We start from the raw sequence: 21,128 nt of genomic DNA, 5'->3' as shown, positions 1-21,128 counted from the left end.
AACACTGAAACAGGTCAGAAGCAAGCAAGGGTTAAACCTGGATTTGTCCTGAAAACTGAGACTGTAGATACTCAACCCTAACTAAATAAGGACATTGTTTTGTGTATTTGCTAGTATCTACCAGATTCACAGGCACCTCAGTTACTATATATGGAAAGAACTGTGTACACTTCATGCACCTGAGGAGGTACTGAGGGTGTTCCTAGCATCTCTCATACATGGAATCAGCAATCCAGTTGGGTGCTGCAATGTCCAGCTGGAAACTAGGGAATCTGCCAGAAGGGCATGAAGAGGGGGTAAGAGACACCCACAGCGAAGACTCAACAACCTAGCAAAGACACAGCGATGACAGAAGAAGCCGTGTGAGACTAACCTTTGTGAAGAAGGCCCTGACCTCAGAGGCAAGATCATCAAAATCAATAGAGCTCAAAGAGTTGTACCCACTAGATCAGGCTGGCCAAGTTCAACTGCATCTAGTATCAAAGTCGCAGATAGACAGTACAGTGTGTTAATCATTTCTATTGAGAGCTGTTTTCTTAATGGAGTTTTGATAATAAGGTTCTTTAATAAAATTGGGTTTAATCATGAATCAACTCTGTTCATCTCATCAGTAAGAGCACCTGGGTAAATGAGTTTTAGTATAAACTGAAGTGTCTAATATTACAGACAACATAACAAATCTGATGAGGTTCTTAATTTTCTCTTTAAGAGTAGTTATGCAGGTGAACTTTGGGTAGTCACCTGAGTAGTATTTCTATAAGATGCCAAAAATCTACTCACACAACATGATAATGAACCTTGCTCTTCTGAAGCTTTTAAAGAATGTTTCAAACTGTGTATGGATCTTTCAGTTAATCCATTGGTTGATGGATGATAAAGTGCAGATTTTATATGCTGAATACCATTCGCTTTGAGATAATCCTCAATCTCTTGTGAAGTGAACTGTGAACCATTATTAACAGTTCTGTTTTACCAAATCTTCAATAAATTCTGTCAAGTTTTTCAATGGTTTGTTCAGTTGTAGTGGATTTCATGACAACTTCTGGCCAATTTGAGTGTGTATCAATTATGACAAAGAATATTTAAGCCTCCAAAGTGTTAGGGTACAGATCATAAATTGTAAGGCATGCTATGAAGTTGAACTAGATCCCCAACTATTTGTTATTTTTGGCATTAATGTGAGGATTTGATGTTTCACTCCAGGCATGATTTTACTGACAAACTGGGAAATTTATCAAAACAAATTTTATTTAACAATGTAATTACAATAAATGAATTAGTTTAACATTCAACATTTGAACAATGCTTAAACATGACAAGATACAATTCTTAACTGTAATCTACCCCTATGAGTTCCAATTCAAGAAACATTCCTCTTAAAGGCTTAAAAACCCCTCTTCAAAATCAGTTAGCAAACATAGGCTCACATGCTTGTAACTAGATTGCCAATCCTAGAGTTCTCAGAACACTTTTTGAGAGAGAGAGAGAAATAGAGACACGGTTTGCTTATTTCAGAGCCAGATAGAAACTGAATTGTTTTAAAATAAAATAAACTGTGGGTGGAATTCTCTCCAAAAAATTCTAAGTGTTGAATTCACGCGAAAACTGGAGTAATTCACATTTGTTTTTTCAGTGGGAGTTCAGATTAGAAGCTCCCACATTCAGTGCACTGCAGAGGCCACCAACATGAATATCCTTAAAAACTACTGGGTGGGGCCTATTCCTGCCCAGCAGGCTAAAACCAGTAGGCCTCTGTGCATGCCCTGAACTGTCAACCTCCCATTTGCTGGCCAGCTCATTCGCTGGCCAACCCAGGACTCCCACAGTATTGCAACACCCCCCCCCCCAACAGCCCATTCATGGCCCTCTCAACCATGCTTGGGCCGACCTCGACCACATCCCCATCCCAGACTGCCCCAATCCCCAGCCCCCCACTGCAGTGCCAGTCCCCCATCCCCCCTCCTGCAGTGTAGCCACCCTCACAGGCTGAATCGCTAGCAGATCCCCCTGCTCCCCCCAGCCTGCTCCAATTGCTGGCCTCCTTCCTGCCCCAATCAATCTCATTGGAGAGTTCCAATGGGACACCAACCCCCACCAATTGCCCCCTAGGCCCTGCACCATCAAGCCCAACCTCCCCTTGGCAATGCCCCATGGCTGATGGGTAGTGCCAAGGTGGCCCCTGGCATTGGCTCTTTGCTCATTGTGCAGTGCCGGGGGGCACATGCTGGCACAGTGTGCCAATCAATGCCTAGGGGGAACCACCCAGCCACTGCCTGACCCCCCTCAGGAGGAGGCCTTCACTCCAGCGGGGGTCAAGTTGTTAGCTGCCCAAAAATGGGGAGCTGCTCCAAACCTTGCTGGATTGAAACACTGATGAGATGGGAGAGGCTAGTGGGTCTGGATAATTCATTTCTGGGTCCACTAATCTCATTTAAATAATATTTAAATTATCATCTAAATGCTAGCTTCACCTCCCCACCAATTTCTGGAGCAGACTGTGCTGAAAATCTGGCATTGGGAGGCACTAGCAGGGCACAAACGCTCATGGGAACCCTGCAAATTCCGCCCAAGTGATTCTCCCGGCCACTGCACTAAAATAATTAGCACAGCAGGACGGGAGAATCACCCCGAATGTTTTTCTCTGCATTTTCTCTTCCCATTAGCACATGACCCTATCTCTGTCAATCAACCTAATCAAAACTTCCTGAACCCAAGGAAAACCTAGGTAAAGACAAATGCATTAACTCTGTTTAAACAAATACATCCCGAGCTAAAATCTGATATTGTCCTGCAGTTTCAACATTTGAGCTGCCTGCTGCCCAAATTGGCAGCTTGTGAAAAAGAGATGACTTTTAAACATACCCCTCACAAGAAATATGATAAAAATACATTTCTTAAAGGCACAGTATTATAACAACAACAATTCTTTCCATGGCATTTTAGGCTACTCTCAAGGAGACAATGATGGTGTATTTTTTAGTTGTGCACAGGATTGACTCAATCCCACTTTTGACTATTAGGCTTTATCTTGTGTTTCACTTGAACTCTCTTCATTGAGCCAAGGGTCTCCGAATACACTCTTGTATTTATCCAAAAGGTGCAGTGGGTCTGTTTTGACATGACCAATTTGTCAAGCTTTATCTTCTCTAACCATGATCTCCGAATAGAGCTGGAGAATTACTATGGACCACACAGGGAGGCAACCCTGCTGTTTCTCCACTCAATTCTATTGACCATAATGCAACCTTTTAACAGCATGATCTCTTCCATATATGTCTTTAAAATCACATTAGCTAATTTTGAAGGAAGATGCTTCAGCTTTTGCTGATATGTAGCCTTTGCACTCGCTCCCACCAGACCACAAGGTTTCAACTACCATGTGATGTAGTCAGAAGACTCTCAAGATGCTCCACATACTCTGAGGAGCATTGACCCACCCCAGAACACACTCCCAGTCCTCTGACCCAATGGAGCAGTTATCAGGACAGCAAATAACTTTAAAACAAAGATCATGTAAATAATTAAAGGGATAGTTTCATATTGTTGTTAAAAAGTAGTGTACTTGAGGTTAACAGAATGACAATGCTGAATTTATGAGGCACATGGTGACATGGCACTGACATCTGGCAGTAGTGTGTAAAGTACGACAGGAGCAGAGAACAGCCCTGAGGGTAGATGTGTCTTCCCTATAACTATAGACATACTTCACATGCTGTAAAGAAACCAGTTTTTAAATAGATACTCTGATATGCCTGTAGCGCTTTCTCTCTGGAATCCTGGCCGAGCACATTCCGCAACCACAGGTCCATTAGCCCAGATTGTTGTTCAGGCTAACAAGTACAGAATGACTGCTTGGGTGTAGTGTAAGAGAACTTCCAAAAGCCTTGAAAATTATCTCTGCATGAGTTAACACCTTCAGGAACCAGGGAAGAGAAACATAAGGAAAAGCTCGAGGAACAAAATAAGAAGTCAATTTATATCAATTTCTGGTCACAAAGTTGTTTAATAAAGGTATTTTTAAAAGCCATTAATTTTATCCAAATGTTGCTTTTGAAATTGGTACTGACTTTTACAAACATCCTTAACGGTTTCGTTTTTGCAATTTTATTTGCTTGTACAAATTGTTGAAAACTCTAAGCTTTGCATAGGAATTCCATGATTCATTTTCTTCATTGAAAGGCCAATTGATCTGCCATTTCTCCAACACTGGGCATATTTTCTTTCAGATTTATTTTTGAGATATGAGTGTTGTTTGGCAAGACCAGCATTTATTGCCCATCTACATTTTCCCTTGCGATGATGATACTGAGCTGCCTTGTGCTGTTGGAGTGGAGTTCCAGCAACAATGAAGGAACAACTATATTGTTCCAAATCAGGATACTGTGTGACTAGGAGGGGCACTTGCAGGTGATGGCGTTCCATTGCAACTACTGCTCTTGTTCTTCTAGGTGATAGAGGTCACGGATTTGGAAGATGCTGTTGAAGAAGCCTTGGCTGCAGTAGATCTCATAGATTTTACATACTGCTGTCACTGTTTTGTTAGTGGATGGGTGCCAATCAAGCAGTCTGCTTTGTCCTTAATGATGTTGATCTATTTGAGTGTCATTGGAACTGCCCTCATCCAGGATATTGGAGAGTATTCCATCACATTCCTGATTAATGCTTTGTAGATGGTGAACAGATTTGGAATGTTTGGGGGTGGGTTATTTGCTGCAGAATTTCCAGCCTCTGATATGTTCATGTATCCAGTCATTAAATGGCTGGTCAGTTAAGCTTTTAGCCAATGGTAACTCTAAGGACATTGATGGTAGAGATTCAACAATGGTAATGCATTGAAATTCAAGGATAGGTAATTATATTATCTGTTGTTGGAGATGGCCATTGTTTTGCATTTGTGTATGACTAATGTTACTTACACAATTATCGACCCAAGACTGAATGTTGTCCAGGTCTTGTTGCATGCATGCATACTGCCTCAGCTTCAGAAGAGTTACTAATGTTACTGAACACTGTGCACATCCCTACTTCTGACCTTATGTCAGCAGGAAGGTCATTAATGAAGCAGCTGGAAATGGTTGGGCCTAAGATGCAATTCTGAAGAACTCCTGCAATGAGATACTGGGCCTAAAATGATTAGCTTCCATAAACCACAACATTCCTTTCTGCTAGGTTTCACTCCAACCAGTGGAGTTTCCTCCCTGGTTCCCATTGATTTCAATAAATCTGCATTGGCAGCTGTCAAACTGAAGCTTATTAAAAGAACACTTGTTCAGTACATTAGGCTTTCAATGAAACTGACATTATGATTTCAGGTCAAAATAGCCCTCTGTCACTTTTAGGGAGAAAAACATTACATTTGAAATAATGCAAATAATTGTGAGTTCCTTGTTTTCTTTGACTTGTTTCCAAGTTGTTTTTTCTGGCAGCACCAACCCTTGCTGGGGCACATTTCTGAACCCAAGTTGCCAATCACAGTGAAGGTCAAACCTGTCCTCAAGCAACATGCACTTATTCCAGCACTGAATGATAATCAGAAGTGACAACATGTCCCCTTTGCTCTCAACCAGGACAGCAGGCAGTACAATACTGTGCTGGCTAAAATCCAATAACTCAGCACGGCTTGAGTATCAAATCTGTTCTGTATGAATTAGACCTAGTTTACTTGTTAGAATCACATCAGTGATTGTGAATTGCTAAGTCCTTTCTACACTCTTCATTTTTCAATCAGGGTAATGGAAGAACTTCCAAACTAGCAGATATATGAAATAAGAATATATTGGCCGGAATTTTCTGGCCGTTCATGTCATTGGGATTCGCTGGTCCCGCCAGCAAAGCACCCCCGTCCATGGTGGCGTGAGGTGATGGCAATGGGAATTCCCATTATCTACCAGCAGGAAGCACAGAGGATCTTGCCCATTAAGTTTAACAGATAAGATTTGATTTATCTCAAAAATCTTCTAACTGGGGATGTTTGCACATAGCTCTTCACAAAGCATCTGAAGGAGGTAGTATATTTTCCCCTGCTTTGGTTGTTACCATAGTCAGCTAACAGGACAGACTGAAGGCCAATATCCCAGGCCTTCACCAATTGTGCTCCGTAATTGGCTGCTGAGGGTTGCACGAAACACCCTGAACGAAAAATGAAGACTGTAGAAAGGACTTGGCAATTCACAACCACTGATGTGATTCTTATGAAGCAAACCAACTGCTCTAACAACCAGGTCAAATTCATACAGACCAAAACTGGTTATGTCACAGCTTGGTATGGCTCCTGCTCTGCCCAAGACTGCAAGGAACTACAAAAGGTGGTGAATATAGCCCAGTTCATCATGCAAGCCAGCCTCCATCCATTGACTCTGTCTACACTTCTCAAAACTGTCTACACTTTGTCTCGGCAAAGCAGCCAGCATAATTAAGGACCACAAGCACCCCTGACATTCTCTCTTCCACCTTCTTCCTTCAGGAAAAAGATACAAGATGAGGTCATGTACCAAGTGACTCAAGACAGCTTCTTCCCTGCTGCCATCAGATTTTTGAATGGACTTACCTTGCATTAAGTTGATCTTTCTCTACGCCCTAGCTATGACTATAGCACTACATTCCGCACTCTCACCTTTCCTTCTCTATGAACAGTATGTTTTTGCCTATATAGCACATAAAAAACAATACTTTTCATTGTATGTTAATATAACAATAAATCAAATCAAATCAAAAACAACCCGGCGATGCCCCTCCACTTCTTTCTCTGTGAAAAATAGGATACATGAACAAGGTTAAGCCATTTGGCTTATTGAACTTGTTCAACAACTACCTTAGACAAGAGCTGAATTTTCTTTTTAGCTCCAGATCTAAACATGGGAAAGCACTTGGTTTCCAGTCAGCATCCCACTAATGACATCGGAGTTTGGAACTGTAAATCCATGAGTTACCATTTTGTAGAAGTGTGCTTAAATCCTACTGGGAGTTTGAAATACAACCTGAAATGCAGTGTGTATTTTACTGGAATCAGACAGGAATGTTTGAAATCTTCTCAAATTTAAACCAAAGGATATCAATTTACACATCACTATTCAGAACAAATCCCTTGATAATGATGTTTGTGCAACAATTCTGTTTTTATTTTATCTATATGTAGGGGAAAAGGAAAGACGTGGAAGTATTGGAGAGAGTGCAGAGGAGATTTACCAGGATGCTGCCTGGTTTGGAGGGTAGGTCTTATGAGGGAAGTTTGAGGGACTTGGGGCTTTTCTCTCTGGAGCAGAGGAGGATGAGAGGCTTAATAGAGATTTGTAAGATGATGAGGGGGATAGATAGAAGGGACATGCAGAGACTATTTCCTCAGGTGGATGTAGCTGTTACTAGGGGGCATAACTATAAGGTTCATGGTGGGAGATATAGGAGGGATGTCCAAGGTAGATTCTTCATTCAGAGAGTGGTTGGGGTGTGGAATACACTGCCTGCTGTGATAGTGAGGTCAAACACTTAATGAACTTTCAAGTAGTTATTGGATAGGCACATGGAGCACACCAGAATGATAGGGAGTGGGATAGCTTGATCTTGGGTTTGGACATAGCTCGGCACAACATTGAGGGCCATGTTCTATGTTCTATTGCAAATTATATTTTTTTTAGATGTGAAATTCAAAATTTGAACCCAAGTTGCACAACCCAGATGTTTCTCAGGTCTTAACGGGGAGTTGTAGATGCTCACACGTAGTTTCAATATTTTAGTCACTCTAATGGAACAAGTAAACATTCACTTTACAAAAATCAGGCGGCACAGTGATAGCACCAGGGACCCAGGTTCAATTCCCAGCGTGGGTCACTTTCAGTGTGGGGTCTGCACCTTCTCCCCATGTCTCCGTGGGTTTTCTCTAGGTGCTCCGGTTTCCTTCCACAGTCCAAAAGATGTATTGGCTAAGTGCATTGGCCATGCTGAATTCTCCCTCAATGTACCTGAATAGGCGCTGATGTGGCGACTGGGGGATTTTCACAGTAACTTCATTGCACTGTTAATGTAAACCTACTTGTGACACTAATAAATTAACTTAAACTGAAAAGACAAGAAAAATCAAGGCCCAAAATCATTTGAAACAGACATTTTTAAATAATCAAATTGAGTACTCTTGCCATAAATTAACTACTATATAACATGATGTACAGTACAGGGACTTGGCAGACCTAAAACTAAACTGCAGGCAATTGATCTGTTTGCAAACCTCTATAAAAAAATCTCAATGAGCAGAATTGAAGAGCAACACTGTCACGCATGGTGTTACAAAGGGAAGGTTGATCTCCTCTCTGAGAACTAACACTCAACCAAAGACTGGGGCTATACTCCTTGCAATTCAAAAGAATGAAGGGAGATCTTATAGAAACATATAAGATTACGAAGGGAATAAATAAGATAGAAGCAGGGAGTTATTTCCACTGGTGCGTGAAACTAGAATTAGGGGGCGTAGCCTCAAAATAAAGGGAAGCAGATTTAGGACTGAGTTGAGGAACTTCTTCACACAAAGGGTTGTGAATCTGTGGAATTCCCTGCCGAGTGAAGCAGTTGAAGCTACCTCATTGAATGTTTTTAAGGCAAGGATAAATTTTTGAACAGTAAAGGAATTAAGGGTTATGGTGAGCAGGTGGGTGAGTGGAGCTGAGTCCACAAAAAGATCAGCCATGATCTTATTGAACTGCAGAGCAGGCTCAAGGGGCCAAATGGCCTACTCCTGTTCCTAGTTCTTATGTTTTTATTAAAGGATGTACCTCCCTTCATACTCTGTTAAAGTGTGTGAGAGAAGGGGGATTATCTGCACTTCAACAGCGTTTAGTGGTCAAATCAAAATAACTACCTGAGACTCTGTAAAATCAATAAGTAACATTTTATTCTTCTAACAGTAACCAGGTTAACTACTAACAAACCAAATAAAACACTATTCTAATGGAATGCTGTTTAGATAATTACAATTCTCACTTATTAACAAAAAATAGAATTTTTGAGTCACACTCAAAATGCAATCAGGTTTGTCATCTTCCGTAATCTTCTGTCTTCTTTGCTGACTTCTGTGTTGTGTTGGTACCTTTACAATTGAGATGAGGCTTTCTTTTAAGATGTAAAAGTAGCTGTTACACTGGCAAACAGTAACTGTGCGTGCGTGTGTGTCTCTCTCTCTCTCTCTGAGAGCTGAACTAAGCTGTTACTCCGCAGGCGCTAGCAGGTGATATTCTGGCAGTTTGGAACGGGGGACTGTGACCTTTATACCCCCAATGACCTACCACAACAATAGGATTGGTCTACAGATTATCAAAACATCAAATTCAAATGTCTATTTTAAATTGATTGGTTAAAATTCAAAAACACGTTCTGATACAAATGCCTGAAGTCTGGTAGCAAGGCAACCCCTGTTGTACTTACCTCTGATAGATTGTGTCAATTTGTGTACTGGATTTTTGCACCTGCTTCTCTTTTAACTTTTCAAGCATAACAAAAAGCTATCTTTTTTTTAAAAGCAGAATGAAATTTTACACTTCTTAGAATTGTTCCAATTTTTTAATAATTTTGCAAACACTAACTTCACAACAATGGCTCCCCTTTTGATTGCTCCATCCTTCCTATTAAAGCATACTATAGTATCAACATACCCCCTGTAGCAGAACATCTACATATAATCTACCAGCTGGATTTTTTTTCCATTTGATTGAATTTATGTCAAAGGGAAGATTGGTAACAAAGCAGCTGAAGATGGTTGGGCCTGGGGTACAACGCTGAGGAGCTCCTGCAGCAAGGTATTGGGCCTGAGATGATTGGCCTCCAACAACCACAACCACCTTCCTACGTATGACTCCAACCAGTGGAAAGGATTTTCCCTGATCCCCACTGACTTCAATAAATATGTGTTGGCAGCTGTCAAATAGAAGCTCATTAAGGGAATGTTCACTAAATTGAAACTGAAGTTACAATTTTGAAGCCAAAATACCTTTATGTCAATTTTAGGATAGAAAGCATTGCATTTGAAACAATACAAATAATTGTGAGCGCCTTGCTTTCTTTGACTTTTTCCCAACTTTCTTCCTGAGCACTAACCCTTGCTGAGTGCAGCACTTCAGGTCTCATCCAAATTGCCAATCACAGTGAAGGTCAAACCTGTTCTCAAGCAACATGCACTTCTTCTAGCACTGAATGGTAATTAGGGGTGACAACATGTCTCTTTGTTCTCAGCCAGGCCAGCAGATTGGATGTGCTGGCTAAAATCCAATAATTCAATCACAGCTTGAGAATCACGTTTATAATCTTCTGGTCTGTATGAATTAGAATTACATTAGGCTCTCGTATGACTCAGTACAACTTTCAGGAGAGCTGTTCTTTCAGTTGTTAAGTTTAGCTCTTTGAGCAGAGTTAGCTTGCTTGGTAGGAATCACGTCACAGTGACTGCTGCAGTCCTCATTTTCAGCAGGTTACTAGGAGAAAATAGCAGAAATATGAAATCAGTATATACTAAGTTCAACTGATTGATTTCTCCCAAAAACCTGCTATTTGGGGATTGTTATGCAGAGCTCTTCACAAAGCTTTCCAAGGAGGTAGTATTTGTAGGATTTGCTTCTTGTTTTCCCTGTTCTTTCCACTGCTTCAGCTAACAGATTAGACTTGGAAGTCTTCTGCCAGGCCTTCACCTATTATGCTTCATAACTGGTTGCTGAGCGTTGTACAAAAACAATGCAGTGATGGATTCCTCCACTTCCTTCCCCGTGATAAAGTCTAGCACAAAATGAGCAAGAGTAATCCATTTGGCTCACTGAGCCCGCTCAACACGTTTATGCAGCCAGTCCAATGTGACTCTCCTTTTGAATTCTCCATATCTTTCCATACCCTACACACTTCTATTACATTTTTGTACATAACCTGTTGTGTAGGTTTCTTTCGTCCATTTTATTGTAATCTTTGAACATCTCACTTCCTTTTCTGTAAAAGTTTTGGCGTACAAGTTTAATTTCTGTGTTTTCAGCAAAATGTTACAATTACAATGGGCAACGTCACAGGGGTTTTGATCAGTTACATTAATTACCATTCACCTTTCATGACTTTTTATTTATCAGAATTTTCTTGAAGAACCTCACTTAAATGTTTGACATTTCAAGTTTGTACATTTTATTAACTTAGCTATTTATAGTGTAGTCCAGTACAATGCTCATACATTTAACTTAAAATAAAAGCACAGTGGAGTTTCCTGAGTTCTGGTCAATGCTTATTTTCTCAAGTGACACATCCCAGAGAAGCCCTATTAATCATATCTTTAGTTTAAGATAAGGAACTTTGATGGCTGCTTTCTTTACTCGTTCTGAAAAATTAATTCCCAGCGGGGCTCTGCAAAACAAAACAAGTGACAGAAAATTAAACTAACAAAGCAGCTGTACTTCTAATTTCATTTCCTTCTGCATTTGTTTGTTTTATCATGGTCATATTTTTCATATTTGTAGCAACTTTGGAGCCAATTCTTAACAAGTGTAAGCTTCAAATGAAAAATCTATTACATATTTAAACTGTTACTTTATGATTTTTTTAAAAACACTAAAAGTTATTACTTACTTTGGCTCATAGCGAATTCCTTTTGGATTACGTACAACATCAATTCCTGCTCGTAGTTTCTCAATACCATTCCTAAAACAGAAATATGATCAGTGTATGCATGCACCATTTAACTGTTGCATGTGACCTGATGTAAAACAAATAATCTGTTTTCAGAATTTGTTAGATATTAAAAAATTAAATTAATTATAAAACGAAAGCACTAATATTTTATTACATTGATTGTTTTCAATGTAATACAAATCTTAAAAGATCTTTTTATTTTAGGTCTCCCATTAGATGAAAAAAATTATGTAGAATAGGATCAGTAAATAGACTGATGATAATACTTACCTACATAGCCAAAGAAGTAGAGGAATTTATGTGTAATCTGGTCAAATCATACCTTAAATTGTATTCAGTTTTGGGCTCCAGGATATAAGCAAGATAGACACTCAACAGACATTGCCAAGAAGAACCATGAGGGAGTACCTTGATTCAGGTGGCTCAGTTATGAGGCTGGATTGGATAAACTTTGATTTTTCTAATCACGACAGGAGATGACTAATAGGTCACACTGGAGAGGTGCACAAGATAGTAAGTAGCACTAAAAATGTAAATCTGGAGCACTAATTCAAATTAAAACACATCAGGATAAGAGGCCACATGTTCAAGTTAGTATCAGATTTATTACTGATGTTAGGAAGCTATTCTTCACACAAAAGATCAATCAACTTTAATAATGGATTCCAGAATATTGGAGTGAAGGTATAAACCCTGGAATCATTTAAAATGCAGCTACATTCTGGTGTTGGGCTGCTGGGCAATTCTGGACAAATTAATTAAACTCCAAATGGCTTTTCTCATTTTAGCTATTTTGTGACAGGTTAAAACATTGTCATTAAGCATTATTAAAATGTCAGCGTCAATACATTTCTACATTAATTTTATGGAACTTTAGGTGCAATGTTTTTAAATAGATCATTTCTTAACATGTACACAGTTAGAAATATTTTCTGGAATTGCAATTGCATGCAGTTCTGTGCACTGATACATTAGGTTTGTCTGGCTACACTTATGCTGAGTACAATACATGTTTAAGGGCTGAAATAATGAGTTTACATCTTGAAATTCATCTAGGCAAAGAGGACAGAACAAGTTCTAAATTATTCAACAGAAGAACTGAAGGGCCGGAAGGAGATAACAACTCACATTTATAGAACACCTTCAGAGTAGAAAAAAACTGTCCAATATAGTCTGTGAAAACTGTAAATAGTTGTCCTATTCAGGGGTATCCAAATATTGATTATTGTAAGCTCATCACAAACATTAGCTAAGCTTGTAAACTGCTACAGTATCACAAATCAAAGAATAGCAAGGAAAGTGGAAGCTATTTGAGCAGCTCTGTCCTTGAAGCCATCAAATTAAACTCAATCATCTCAGGATGAGTCAGACAATTTGGGTTCATTTTGTACTGTTCAGATTTCTCTCTTCATCATCAAGACATTCTTGCGCTCCCACAACACTGCACACCCCTGCCTCTCTTCCCCCAACACTGGCAAAATTCTTTTCACTACTATCATTGCCTCAAAATTCCCAACTTCTTCAATGCTCTCCTGGTTGGTCTCTTTGCATCAACTCTTCACAGTCTTGCTCTTCAAAGCCCCACACCTTTACATCACCCCAAAACTACCAAAGTTACCGCAAAATTCTGGTCCTTGCTCTTCAATTCCTTCCTGGTCTCCCTCTACCTTGCTCTAGTTTTATGCATCATCTATACAGCCTTCACTCTGTAGATATTAGGTTACTCTTTGTCTCTCACTCCCTTCACTTTTCTTTAAATAAATAACTGCTCATTTAGCTGCAATGCTATCCTCTAGAATACTCTGCCTTTATTCAGAAGCCTACTCACACTAAATGTTTCAGTTCCTTCTTTTCCTTCCTGCTTGTGCATCATTCCTTCTTTTAGAGCAAATAGTAACATTCTTACATTCAGTAAGATGTCATAAACTGTAGCTGACACCTTTCAAGCAAAAATACATATTTAAAAGCAAACTGAAGACATGGTGGAAACACAATATGAGAAAGCAGAAAGGAGAAAACATTAAGTTATTTAAATGTGTGTTTGTACCAGATGCATTAAAAACTGGTGCAGCTGGAAAAAAATTGTCCAACATAGGTGAAGATCACCACTTCCTGGAATACTACATAGTTAGACAGATGTCAAACATTTATATCCAAGAAAGAAACTTGGGGATTTCAAAGTTTGTACTTTTTGACTCATGTTTTCCACAAAACAGCTACATTTTAGGATGGTTATGATAGTTTTTCATTGTACACAATATCTCAGTGCACAATTAACACTATTTATTGTTCTCACCATGCAATCATGAGGCCATTGTCTGTGCAAAGTTTTGGAGGTGGGCAATGCAGTGAGAATCCATTTGCTTCAGTTACCACCTGGAGAGCTTTTCGGATGTATTCATTACTGGCCACACCCCCTGAAATTACCTGAAATGAAATTAAGGAGTTTATCATAATAAATATGCACAAATGAAAATATGTACCTTTCAAACATTGATTTCTCATGGACAATACAATAAATTGATTTAAATATGTTTTAATTACATAGGACCATAGCACAATCTTTTATACACCCATATGACTAAGAAAGCACAGTTTGATGCCAAGGTTAACAATCCATTTAATGACTTCAGCTAATTCGCTGGCCAGCATTTATGGCCAATCCCTAGTTGCGCTTGGAAGGCTGTTGAGAGTCAACCACATTGCTGTGGCTCTGGAGTCACATGTAGGCCAGACCAAATGAGGACAGCAGAGTTAAGAACATAGGAGCAGGAGTAGGCCATCTAGCCCCTCAAGCCTGCTCCGCCATTCAATAAGATCATGGCTGACCATTTTGTGGACTCAGTTCCACTTACCCGCCCACTCACCATAACCCTCAGTTCCTTTACAGTTCAAAAATTTATCTTAAAAGTGTTCAATGAGGTAGCCTCAGCTGCTTCACTAGGCAGGGAATTCCACAGATTCACAACCCTTTGTGTGAAGAAGTGCTTCCTCAACTCAGTCCTAAATCTGCTCCCCTTTATTTTGAGGCCATGCCCCCTAGTTCTAGTTTCACCTGCCAGTGGAAACAACTTCCTTGCTTCTATCTTATCTATTCCCTTCATAATCTTACATGTTTCAATAAAGGTCTCCCCTCATTCTTCTGAATTCCAATGAGTATAACCTCAGTCTACTCAGGTCTCTCCTCATAAGCCAACCCTCTCAACTCCAGAATCAACCTAGTGAATCTCCTCTGCACCCTCTCCAGTGCTAGTATATCTTTTCTCAAGTAAGGAGACCAAAACTGTGTACAGTACCAGATGTGGCCTCACCAGCACCTTACATAGCTGCAACATAACCTCACCGTTTTTAAACTCCATCCTCCAGCAATGAAGAACAAAATTCCATTTGCCTTTTTAATTACCAGCTGCACCTACAGACCAAGTCTTTGTGATTCTTGCACAAGGACACCCAGATCCCTCTGCACAGCAGCATGCTGCAATTTTTTTACCATTTAAATAACAGCTGTTATTCCTACCAAAATAGATGACCTCACATTTACCCAACATTGTACTCCATCTGCCAAACCCTTGCCCATTCACTTAGACTATCTATATCCCTTTGCAGACTTTCAGTGTCCTCTGCACACTTTGTTTTGCCACTCATTTTAGTGTCATCTGTGACTTTTGACACACTACACTTGGTCCCTAACTCCAAATCATCTATGCAAATTGTAAACAATTGTGGTCCCGATACTGATCCTTGAGGCACACCACTAGTCACTGATCACCAACCAGATAAACACCCATTTACCCTCCCTCTTTGCTTTCTGTTAGTTAACCAATCCTTTATCCATGCTAATACATTATCTGTAACACTGCGCACCTTTATCTAATGTAGCAGTCTTTGGTGCGGCACCATGTCAAATGCCTTCTGAAAATCCAGATACACCACGTCGACAGGTTCCCCCTTGTCCACTGCACACGAAACGTTCTCAAAGAATTCCACCAAATTAGTCAAATATGACCTGCCTTCATGAACCCATGCTGCATGTTACCAATGGGACAATTTATATCCAGATGTCTCGCTGTTTCTTCCTTGATGATAGATTCAAGCATTTTCCCTACTACAGAAGTTAAGCTAACCGGTCTATAGTTACCCACCTTTTGTCTACTTCCTTTTTTAAACAGTGGCATCACATTTGCTGTTTTCCAATTTTACTGCGGATTAATTTCTGCTGGGTCTTGACTGTTGGGATTACGTCCGTGAGGTAGAAATTCAGCATTTTTTTCAAAAACTGACATCCTTCACGGCCCTTGAATCCATGATTAAGTCTGCCTCCCAGCAATGTTACCTGGAAATTGTCATCATTGTTTTGAAAATAAGCCTTGATTTTCCAATATGAAGATCTGAGTTCCTTGAGGTGAGCTGGGAAATTGGAACAGCTGAAGCAGTTATCACCCGACTGTTCTTGCCTTAAATTTTTCTTTATATATTTCCTTCGTGACCAATATTGGTTTTCTACTTCCTGTTGAAATTTTCTGTCGGTTGATAGTATTATTACTGTCAGCTCTAAATGTCACTCAATCTTCCCGTCAAGTTGAAGTTTCCGTTGACCCTTTTATTTTCTATTCCTTTAGCTGTAAATGCCAACATTCTACACCAAAGTGGAACACTCCAAAGCCAACCAGTATCAAGTCATCAAACATTCAAAACAAACTCTGCATCCAAGGCTCCTTCTTCTCTTTCAGAGGAAAGGTAGAAACAGAAAGAACCAGCTGGCTCCTCAAACTCCTTCAGTCACCAAACTCCAACTGTCATGCTCTACTGCAGTTCAAAGTCGCACTCTAATGCCTGATACCAGACTCCCAAAGCAACTGGTGTACTTGGAACTTGGTCACAACAGGGGACTGTCAGGAGGTTGGTGGAAAGACCTTAGGGATATTCGCAAATTACCCCTGAAGAGGTCCAACACAACCATCAACCCATAGGAGCCCCTGGCCTGAGACTGACCCGGAGAGGCACCAAATACATGAAGAGGCTTTGTCAGGAAGATGATGTCAAGGCATCAGAGAGAGTGCACAAACTTACAAACAAACTATTTATCCAACCTTTCAAGCACCACCAGGCCCACATGTGACGGTCTCCAGATTGCAATTTATACTTCACAACCATTTCCGAACCCACTGAGCTGGCTTTGAAGTAAATCGCCCTCCATCCCGAGGAAAAGTTAAGCAAATTACTGTGGATGCTGGAATCTGAAATAAAAACAGAAACTGCTGGAAAAATCGCAGTAGGTCTGACAGCACCTCCTCCAGGATAATCAGGGAACAATGGTGGACAAGCTTGATAACCCTTAGTTATAAGCAAAGCGTGTGACCAACTGGGTTAGCACTGCTGCCTCACAGCGCCAGGGACCTGGGTTCAATTCTAGCCTTGGGTGATTCTCAGACTGCATGTTCTCCCCTTGTCCGTGTGGGTTTCCCCTGGATGCTCTGGTGTCTTCACCAAACACTTCTTAACAGTGCTATAGTAAGACTGATAATACAGCAATGCAAAGCAGCAACTCATATTTTACCATTCCATGGAACCATGCTTAATACACATTACCACTAGTGAAACAGAAGTACATCGTGAGATACTGACCAAGGCTGGATTTGGTTGAGGCAACAAACCTTCCTTCTTACAGAAGAGAATGGCTCGATGTGTTCGCTTTGCTAGGTGAGCAGCCACAGTATGTTGTACAGCAGCAGCAATGTCATTTACGCAGGACAATATCTGTCCCTCCTGGCAACCTGGTTCAGAAAAATATCTCACTTTATATAGTGCACAAAGAATAAGAGTGAGTCAGTACTGTCTGTCACATTAAGTAGAAATATAAATGACTGGCAAACCTTCTTCCCTTTCCTTTTTGATAATTATTTGATTGACTTGATTGCGGAGACCAGAAAAGGAAAAATCACAGTCCAGGCACCGGCTCATGGGCTGCGTTAATCTGACATGTAATCGGTTTCCCATTTTAGCCAAACATTCAATGGCTTCACCTCCACTCATTGTACCGCATGCTGAGTGATTTTTGAGTGACAATCTTCTTGCAACCTGTGGAGAAATATCTTTATGATTTAAAACATCTAATATCAAGAATAAATCTTACAATATTTTCTAAACCAAAAGGGCTTCATGCACATGATTCATCATGCAATCATAAATGATCAAAAGATTGAGAATCCTTAGAAATTGGTCTGAACTGTTCATAAACTCATTTAACAAATATATCCATAGCTATTCTTACTGTAAGGTACATTACACCACCATTTCTCACATTTAAAAACATTTTAACACTGCTCAGTTTTGTATTTGGGTTTGCATTTTTTTTAAAAGGATATCAATTATTAGGATAAAATGATGCATACATAGCAGCCCTGACAAGAAAAATTCCTGAAGTATCTGACATAGAAGCACCTTTTAATTCACACTCACCGAAAAAGGTAAATAACTCATCATCAAAAAGGTGACATTTCCTGTACATTTGCATCTGATCTGATTATTGCATTTTAATGGCATTAGTATCATTTAAAGAACTTTACATAGGAACGTAGGAATTAGGAGCAGAGGTGGGCAAATTCAGCCCTTCAAGCCTGCTCTGCCATTTAATCCAATCATGGCTGATCTCTCTCTGGTCTAAAATCCACTTCCCCACCTGTAGCCCATATCCCCTTTTTAATCAGAACTATATGTATCTCCTTCTGGAAACCATTCAACGATTCAGACTCCACTACACTATGGGTCAGCGAGCTCCACGGATTCACCATCCTCTGTAAAAAGTAGTTCCTCCTCATCTCAGTTTTAAATCTACATCTCTTAACCTATACCTGTGACCTCTTGTTCTAGATTGCCCCATAAGAGAGAATATTTGGTCTGCATTTACTTTATCAATCCCTTTAAAAACTTAAATACTTCGATCAGATCCCATCTCATCCTTCCAAAGTCCAGCGAGTATAAGCCCAAACTGTTTCCTGAACACATGCTGTGCCTAATGTGCATGTGGCACTTGCCATCCCAAGAGTCAGCTCCTAATGCACAGCCACCAACCCTCTAAGCCCCACTGCCATTTAACACTCACTTGAGCACTGATTGGCCAATAGCTCTCTGACAATCATTAAGCGGTCACTTAAGAGCCTTAAAGGCAAATAGGCAAGTTGCTGCCTGAGGGTCTGGGTGGGCAAGTTCCCAGGAGGAACCTGTCCATTCAATTTTATTTACTCCCCACTGCCTGCTCAGAATCTGCTTTGGGGAGTGTAAAGTTCTGCCCTACATGTATAAGTTCAGAACACTACATACATTGCCAACTAATTTATACAACAATAAATCCAAAAGTTATATAAAGTTATGCTGCATGCCTAAGAGTTGAACAGTTCTAATTAGCCAGGTTTTACCTAATGTAACAAAATACTGAAAATTTAGGGCAGCCAAATTTAAAACATCTATAACAAACTACAAATGTGCTCTCATAAATCTATAAGCATATTCTCCCACAGTATACTCTTTTTATTAAATTGCTTAATTCAGATTATCTGAGAACTCAAGCTTTGGTAAAATATTCCTATTTTGCTCTGTTATTTGCATTATAAAATTCAAATGAATGGATGATTCATATTCGCTTAGTATTAAAAAGATCTGAATCAGCAAAGAGCACATTAATTGATTATTAACTTTAAGTTGAAGTTTAAAAATGGAAGAGTATATTATTTTGTTTCTTCTCAAGCATAGTTTGTGAAATTATCAGGGATAAATAAATGTTTAAAAGTCACTGGAGTTATTGTAGCAGAACCTTGCTGTTCTTCACTGCTGATTTTAAAACTCCCCTCTGTGCATACCTTGTCTAATGTGTCTCCAGGGGCTTCATCCAATGTCTGTCCAAGAAGAAGAAAATCAGAGACGCCACGGACAACAGCCAACAAACTGTGGCCACCGGAAACCAAGAGGACTAGGAAGGGAAATTCCACCATGTGCAGCATTCTAACAGTCAGTGCATGAGCCTCCATGTGATGAATAGGAATAAAGGGTTTCTTGTATTGCTCGATTAGTTTTAAGCTGTAGTCTAGACCCACTTGCAAGCTTAATGCAAGTCCTGGTTTTATGGTAGTTGCTATTGCTGTTAGCTCATAAGGAGAGACTCCACTGTTACCTACAGCTTCTTGCACTACTTTTTCAATGTGTTCTTTGTGTAGCTTTTGAGCCACGGTTGGAATTATCCCACCCGCCCTGAAACAAAACAAAATACTGCTATTAGAATCTGTGAACTATTTTTCAGTTAAGAATGAATAAAATATTCTAAAACAATATTCTCTTTCCACAACTAAATATCTAGGACAGGCAATATCACTAACTTGTATTGTTTACCTAACATTATAAACAAGGGTTTAGTGGTTGAACACTTTAATTCAAACATTTCATCAGTTGGAATCATCTGCTGCAGTTTTGATAAAATTTCAAAAAAGGATAAATAATCTACATCTCAGCAAAGAAAAATCTGCTCTGTATTTAGAATTCCTTCTGTTCATGTAACAATCAGGAGGGAATTTGTGACTCTGACTCTCCCACCTAAAGTAGATGTAATCATTGTCTTTTGATTATCATGTTATCATTTTCATTTTTTTCTGCACACAAGAACAAAACCAGATTTTTTTATTTAATTTTACACCGGACTTATTTTAAGGAACATTTATTTTGTGTACGTTATTGAAGATATCTTTAAAACAGTCAGAAAATTATGTTTCCTTTATCCTTGTGATTAACGTTTTGACTAAATGGAACAGGGAATTAGTACATGGTGACAATCCACGGGAGTAGAAATGGTTATAATTATTAGTATTTATTTTTAAGACTAATGTTATTCATGCAGGTTCCTTTTGTTTTAAAACAATTTATAATTGGTTTACTCATATGTCAAATGGGCCATAATTGTTAATGTAGGGAGTTAATATATGAAGTTCACTTAAAGCAGTGTAATTTTTCCCAATCAGAGTGCATTTTCATGAGGAATACCTACTCGAGATGGGTGCCTTTCTGAGAATGTAGGGCTTCTCCTAAGATTTTCCCAGTTTCGTCCACCACAGCTGCTCCAGTGTCATCGCAGCTGGTCTCTATGCCCAGCACCAGTCTGGGTTTGCACTGAGCCTGAGTCAGGAACCTGGCACCGGGGACGCAGCTCAGGACACGACAGCGGAGGCAGCGTGTTACCATGGCAACGCAGTACGCCACCGCCGCGTCCCGCCAACCGAGACCTGAACCCCAGGGACAAAGCCCCAGACCCGTGGTCACTGCTAATTATTTCCCCCGGTCCACGAGGAGCGCAATTACAATTCCGGCTCTTGAAACGTTCCGCCTCGCAATTACGTTGTTCACTGTTTCGAGCAGTCCTATTTTGTGCCCAGTGGCATTACATTCTAAAATCAAAACTTGATAACTAAACTCCATCAGCTTAATGCAAGTTCAGGTTTTATGGT

General features: G+C 39.9%; 1 protein-coding gene across 1 annotated transcript; it reads right to left on the bottom strand.

Moving 5' to 3' along the window:
- Window positions 1–8,856: 8,856 nt before the first annotated feature.
- Window positions 8,857–20,899, bottom strand: osgepl1 (O-sialoglycoprotein endopeptidase-like 1). The gene is made up of 7 exons (XM_080198831.1): window positions 20,672–20,899; window positions 19,497–19,884; window positions 17,514–17,718; window positions 17,266–17,414; window positions 13,937–14,067; window positions 11,578–11,649; window positions 8,857–11,355 (listed from the first exon to the last, which is right to left on the bottom strand). The coding sequence occupies exons 1-7, from the start codon at window positions 20,863–20,865 to the stop codon at window positions 11,277–11,279; spliced, it is 1,218 nt and encodes a 405-aa protein (XP_080054957.1). The 5' UTR covers window positions 20,866–20,899; the 3' UTR covers window positions 8,857–11,276.
- Between the last annotated feature and the right edge of the window lie 229 nt (window positions 20,900–21,128).

Source organism: Carcharhinus amblyrhynchos, chromosome 11 (genome assembly GCF_965287045.1).
Source record: "Carcharhinus amblyrhynchos chromosome 11, sCarAmb.v2.hapA, whole genome shotgun sequence".
NCBI lineage: Eukaryota > Metazoa > Chordata > Chondrichthyes > Carcharhiniformes > Carcharhinidae > Carcharhinus > Carcharhinus amblyrhynchos.
Note: the sequence above shows the minus strand (reverse complement) of the source record. Positions and strands in the feature narration are given on the sequence as shown.

Bases quoted from the DNA above. Each gene is read 5' to 3' on its own strand.
- osgepl1 (XM_080198831.1), bottom strand. From the start codon at position 20,865: ATGGTAACACGCTGCCTCCGCTGTCGTGTCCTGAGCTGCGTCCCCGGT. The intron at 19,885-20,671 runs GTAGGTATTCCT...GTTTTGTTTCAG, and splicing joins CAGAAAGGCACCCATCTCGA to GGCGGGTGGGATAATTCCAA. The intron at 11,650-13,936 runs GTGAGAACAATA...TTTCTGTTTTAG, and splicing joins AATGGCCTCATGATTGCATG to GAATGGTATTGAGAAACTAC.